Raw genomic sequence first — 6,000 nt, 5'->3', positions numbered from 1 at the left:
ACCCTCGATAAGATATCAAAGAAGTTCCAGACTAAGAAAGAAGACTTTATATTGCTTGTAAGTTTGTAAAACTTTTGTATATAAATTATTGTTTAGTAATAACTGTTGTTGTAAATTGTATTGTTGTGTGTATGTTAAAACGTATTTGTGTTAGAAAAAAGAAAACTGTGTATCAATCTTGTTGGCAAATATCATAAATTGGTTATATACCGGCAAATATCTAACTACTAAATCTAAATTACAATTTAACTCAGTTTTAAGTTATTATAAATTGTCATACGTAACACTGGTATAGGTAACTTGCACAATACACGGAGTAGGATACGGATAAGCATTTCACTTATTTATTTATCTTTTAATCTACAGTCGGTAATTCACAATAATTTTACCTTGAATAGGTCGAATTTCATACTTTCATGTTTCCAGGCTTATTATTACTCTAAATATTGTATAACACAATAAATAATATTTTATATATAATATAGCATGTGAATTAGAAAGGAATTTTAGTATGGTAAGTTTCCCTTTTTTGTATACAAGGTTTTTTTTTTTTTTTTAGGGGACTTTAGCACGGTAAAAATGTCAAAGCCCAAATACTACTTGAATTAATTGAATTGGGATTTATTACTAAAAAACCTTGAGGAGATTACTGAAGAGCGGAGAGAGTACCAAGACCATTGTCAAACCTCTCAAGCGTATAACAGTAGTAGAAGCCACATAATTAAAAATTTCTTATTTACACTGATACCTGGTGTAAAACGAAATAATAAAGTCAATAAAATAGAATATGAAGTTACAAACAATAAATGATAATAAAGTTTCATTGTAAAAATAGTTGCTGCCGACCCGTTGAGTTCCTGTGGACTGTAATTCGAAACTTAGGATGGTGCGATCCAACCTGAACTGCGCACTGACAAATGTGCTACGACGGGACTCCTTTATTGGAAGGGGAGAGCCTGTGCTTCACTGGTGGTAAACTCATTTGGCGTGGTTCCCCAGTGGCTTAGCAGTAAGTCTGCAGGTTTATGACACTAAACTTCGTAAAAGGTTTAGAAAAAAAACGACCTTTATAATCCAGATATATAAAATATTTTTTTAACCAAAGTTTCGCCTCTGCGGCTTCATCATGGTTAATATACACAACTGTAATGATCTTTTAAAGGCGACGGTTTGTTTGTTTGTTTGTATGTAATTAAGCACAAAGCTACACAATGGGCTATCTGTGCTCTGCCCACCACGGGTATCGAAACCCGGACTCTAGCGTTGTAAGTCCGCAGACATACCGCTGTGCCACTGGGGGCTAATGACGACGCTACCCTATTGTTTCGATGGGCTGTTGTGTAGTTTTGCACTTACCAATAACCAAACCTTTAGCGTGTAAATCAAACAAACTAGTATAGTAAAATATTATTGTAACAAGTACACCTCACGTGATTTATCTATCTGCGTCAGGCTTGAGAATGTGTGTGCTATAACATTTAGTTGAGTATTAGAACAATAATTTGTTTAATTTTTCAGAAAAAAACTGTACCTGATAAGCCTCAGCTTCATAATTATTTCGATCAGCCCCGAGTCCTGTTGTTAGCTCCAAACGTCTAGAAATCTTCGATATAAATTCTTTTTCATCCTCATCATTAATCCAAGCACTGAGTTAAAAATCATTTACTTAGTATGAGGAAGTTTCTAAGTAACTTGACAAAGCCGTTACCATTTAGATGCTTCTCTGTTCTAGTTCATTTTACATGTACATTCATAAAACAATACTGGATTTCTCAGCTGATTATTTAATGGATCAGTTAAATGGAAAATTGTTTTAGCAGCAACATAACACGAGTTAATTTTTCTTTTTTCAATTAATAGACAGTCGGAATTAATACGCGCAGAACCACTAATATTATATTTATGTATATAAAACTAAAACTTTTAAGCTCTGACAAAGCTTTTCTGCTTAGTGATCAAGTATCGGCAAACTTCAATAAATGAAGAGTAGTTTACTCAAGATACAAATAGAAATATATCTTAGATAGAAATAATATTCTTTTCTATAGAAAAACATATGACAATTAATTAAATTAATAACTAGCATGCTTGAAAACTTAAGTTGAACCAAGTTATCTAAGTTTTACATTAGATACCAAACTCTTAAGATTAATTCGCTCAACTACACAATTCAAAATTATTGTTTAAAAAAGGTTCTAACAGGAAATAATGTACATGAGAATTGATGGTGTCTAAAAGTGTCACAGCTGTGATGGTAAATAATATATTATAGCTGTTAATTTAAATAATATTACAACTGCGATGTTTATGATTTCCACAGATATGAAAAACTATCTACGATTATATTTTTGTCAAGAGATGTGACTAAACTACTTCAAGGAAAAGCCTACATCAAGGGTGATAGTGTGTTATGGTATTTTACCTTACTTTACTGGTTCCTTATTTAAATAAATATATTTCAGCAGTTACTTACATTTTACTTATCCGACGTACACTAGCTTTATCCAGTCCGTCTTCCCCTCTATGAGTAGCACGATGAAGCTAAGGAAACCAAAAAGCATTCTATTACACCAGGAAATAATGTAAAATTCAAGTTAACTTTCCCTAAGAATACATCATTTTCCAGCTTATTAAACAGACAGCTTATTGTGGAAGTCTAATAGTATCTACATGAAAAGCAGGTGCAAGTGAAAAAACAAAACTGCTGGCTGTTTTATGTTCATAAAACTTTCTACGTGCCATTTTCTCATCATACTATGTTAGAAAGTTTAAGGTTAAATATAATATTTACATCAAAAAATGATATAGCGTGCCACAGCAAAATGTTATCATTATATATATATATATATATATATCGTTAGTGGGCCGTTTACCTTTCAGATACTGTGTAAGAAGAGGAAGAAGGATATATACTAGATCAGAGCAGGAAGATTGCTTATTAAGGGACTCGTGCATTAAAACCAGCAAATTGCGGTGTTCTTTTCCTAAACACTGGCAACATTTTGCTGGAACACTCTTTATAAAGGCGGCACAAAATTCCTGTCTTATAATGCAACCTCGCTCTAGTTTTCAACAAATGGGTACAGATTATCTTGTAATCCTCTATTGCAAAACATCTGACGTCAGCGTTATTACTCAAATTTGTGATTTTACATTTAGCATTAGTATAGAACATGAAACTTACTTTTGGCACTGCAAGGTCAATAAAACGATTGGTTTCTTCATTGCTGAGAAAATCATATATTGTGACGATGGTTGGATGAAACGACTGTTCTTCAACTTTTAGTGGTTGAAGCAAGAAATATCCAACATTTCTGGTCACCAGCCGGCATTTTACTTTGGCATCCATGACGGATGACTAAAATATCAAACATTCGTACAATTATGAATATGTAGATCTTAAGAGGTATAAGATAAACTTACAGATTTTAGAAGAAGAAAAAAACAAGTTCTAAAATAAAGTTTGGAGACGACCTGAATGGCTAGTGAAAGAATCTTGATTACAAATATACGACATTTTGACAAGATTTTGTCATCAAAAGTGGGTTTCTCGTCATCAAGTTTGGAATATGAGATTTACGTCATCACCACAAAAATCCACATTTTCCTTCACAGGAAACTCGTTCTAGTTTTGCTTGAAATTAACCAGTTGTCTGAATGACTGGAATCGTAAGCGTGTTCTAAAAGTGACTTGAACAATAATCATTCAGAACTTTAGAACAAACATAGGAAATTTACACTTTCTCCGTTTTTTTTTTTATTATTCTATATACCCTCTTGATATTCAGCTCATTGGAGGAAAACCCAGTAATTATCGATGGACTACCGCTCGACGTCTCGCCACGGGACACCGCCAACTTTATCCGCCGCTACAAACCCCAAGCCCGCGTATTTCCTGAGCGTACCCGTCGTCTCCGCAAGGGAGGTATACTCCTCCAGCTCTGGACACCCGAAGACCTCCGTTACTTTTGCCACCCTTGGTCTTCAAACCCACTCGTCACATGCCAACCCCCCAAAAGCAATGTCAGTCTTCACACAGATTTCTTAAGAAACGTTCACGTATCATTTACACCTGAAGAAATCCACCAAGCCCTCAAAACCACAACTAATTCAAAGATACACGCAGTACACCGTATTACATCAAGGAAAACAGGTTCAACCCTCCCACTTCATGAAAGTCGTCACTACCTCCAAAATTACTGCAAACTTCATCCACACCTACGGCTGCTCTCTAGAATTCTACCACTTCAAAGCAGAGAAACCATACTGGAAGCCTCACCCACCCCCTAACTCTACCAGTTCACATTTCACAACACCCAAAAGAAAACCGTCGCCAACCAATACTCTACCATCCATCCTATCACACTTGACCAAGATACCCAAACTTTACCCACTTCTGAAACACAAGACAAGTCGACCCAAACTACGAATACTAGAAGGAAGAAAGGTACCCAGACCCAGCCGCCAGTCCTACCAGTAACCAGTAACGCATGCCAACAAACCAACAACCTGCCTCTCAGCCGCGTGCCACTTTCTACACCATCGCCGTCATATTCATCCAACGCTCTCGTAATAAACACCTCCCACGACCACGACCTACCCGATGAACCTTTCTGTGCCCTCCGCCCATTTACCAGCGACACCGAGGACTTCACGCCGTCCCTACCATACCGGAACTTAAACCTGTACCCCAGTAGAGCACCTGCGAACATCATGAGACTTCATAATTCGTTTAAAATTTAATCAACCCCCAGCACCGGACTTCACATTGCCTTTCCAACTTACTTCTCGCTAACCGGGCAGTGGTAACAGATTGGTCGTTACCAGTGAAAGTGGTTTTTCTCGGGGTACTCCCGTTTCTTGGCATAGGATTTATAGATCCCCGCCGCCCTGATGGACCATCTGTCGTATATCGGCCGTTTCCTCTTTACCTTTTACTTTTACTTTTACCTTTTTAAATTTACACAACTTGTTTGCATTAATTTCCTGTTTTTCAATTTAAACCCATACTCCTAGTCCAAGCGCGGGGTGAAGGAGGATTGCTTAATCATCGAGCACCCCTGATTAGTAATTATTTCTTCCGAAATAATTATTTTTAAATCATAATAACTGCCAGAAATAAATAACGCAACATAAACGTATACATAACTTATTATAACTAAAAACATTCCTTTAATTACGCTTTCGTCACAGTGTAAGTACCTGTGAAAACTTACATCCTTCCAACCTTCTGGTCAACAAATTAACATGACCATCAAAATCTACTGTTACGTCTCGACATCAAACAATAAATTGTCGTTTTCTTTTTACTTTATGAAAGCCGACTCTTCACACAAAGTAACCACCGTCTCTAGCATGTTAACATCATAATATATATCTTTCTTAATGAATAAAAAGAAGACAACAGAGGTAATAGTCTTGACATACTAAGCTCGACAACAGACACTCTTGCTACTCTTGCTTCTTTATCAGTTTTGTTGTGGAAAGTAGGCAGTGAAAACATGCCAACTTTCTTTATCAGTTTGGTTGTTGTAAGTAGACAGTGAAAATGTGCCAACTTTCTTTGTCAGTAGGCAGTGAAAACATGCCAACTTTCTTTATCAGTTTGGTTGTTGTAAGTAGGCAGTCAAAGCGTGCCAACTTTTCTTATCAGTTTGGTTTGCCGGTTTGTTTGTTGTCATGTTTCATGTCAGCTTCCGTAGTCAGTTTATGTGGTGTAGGTAAGTACTGAAAATATGAAAGTTTTTGTAGGTTGTCGTATGGTGTATGGAAGCAGTAAAAACATGCCAAATTTTGTAGTAAGTTTTTACGTTGTATGTAAGCAGTAAAACAACCAGTTTTAGTTGGTAGCTTGTATGCTGCAAGTAGACAATAAAAATATATTAGTCTTTTTATATACAGAGACAGAGACTATGATCCCGAAATCATTGATAGATTGCACAAACAACATAGCAATAAATCAAGAATATCATCATGTCTAAAGTTGAAGGGAAGGTGTAA

At 36.0% G+C, this 6,000-nt stretch overlaps 1 protein-coding gene across 2 annotated transcripts in view; it reads right to left on the bottom strand.

Moving 5' to 3' along the window:
• The window catches only part of LOC106458010 (prolyl 4-hydroxylase subunit alpha-2-like), a 59,716-nt gene that overhangs the window by 30,438 nt on the left and 23,278 nt on the right, over positions 1 to 6,000 (bottom strand). For both annotated transcript variants that reach the window (XM_022384130.1, XM_013917460.2), the window contains exons 8-10: positions 3,185 to 3,358; positions 2,474 to 2,541; positions 1,532 to 1,646 (exon numbers count right to left, since the gene is read on the bottom strand). In XM_022384130.1, the coding sequence (XP_022239838.1) occupies positions 1,532 to 1,646; positions 2,474 to 2,541; positions 3,185 to 3,358 (357 nt within the window). The remainder of the gene's footprint in view (positions 1 to 1,531; positions 1,647 to 2,473; positions 2,542 to 3,184; positions 3,359 to 6,000) is intronic.

Source organism: Limulus polyphemus, unplaced genomic scaffold (genome assembly GCF_000517525.1).
Source record: "Limulus polyphemus unplaced genomic scaffold, Limulus_polyphemus-2.1.2 Scaffold404, whole genome shotgun sequence".
NCBI lineage: Eukaryota > Metazoa > Arthropoda > Merostomata > Xiphosura > Limulidae > Limulus > Limulus polyphemus.
The sequence above is the reverse complement of the archived record's forward strand: the minus strand, read 5'-3'. Positions and strand labels throughout refer to the sequence as shown.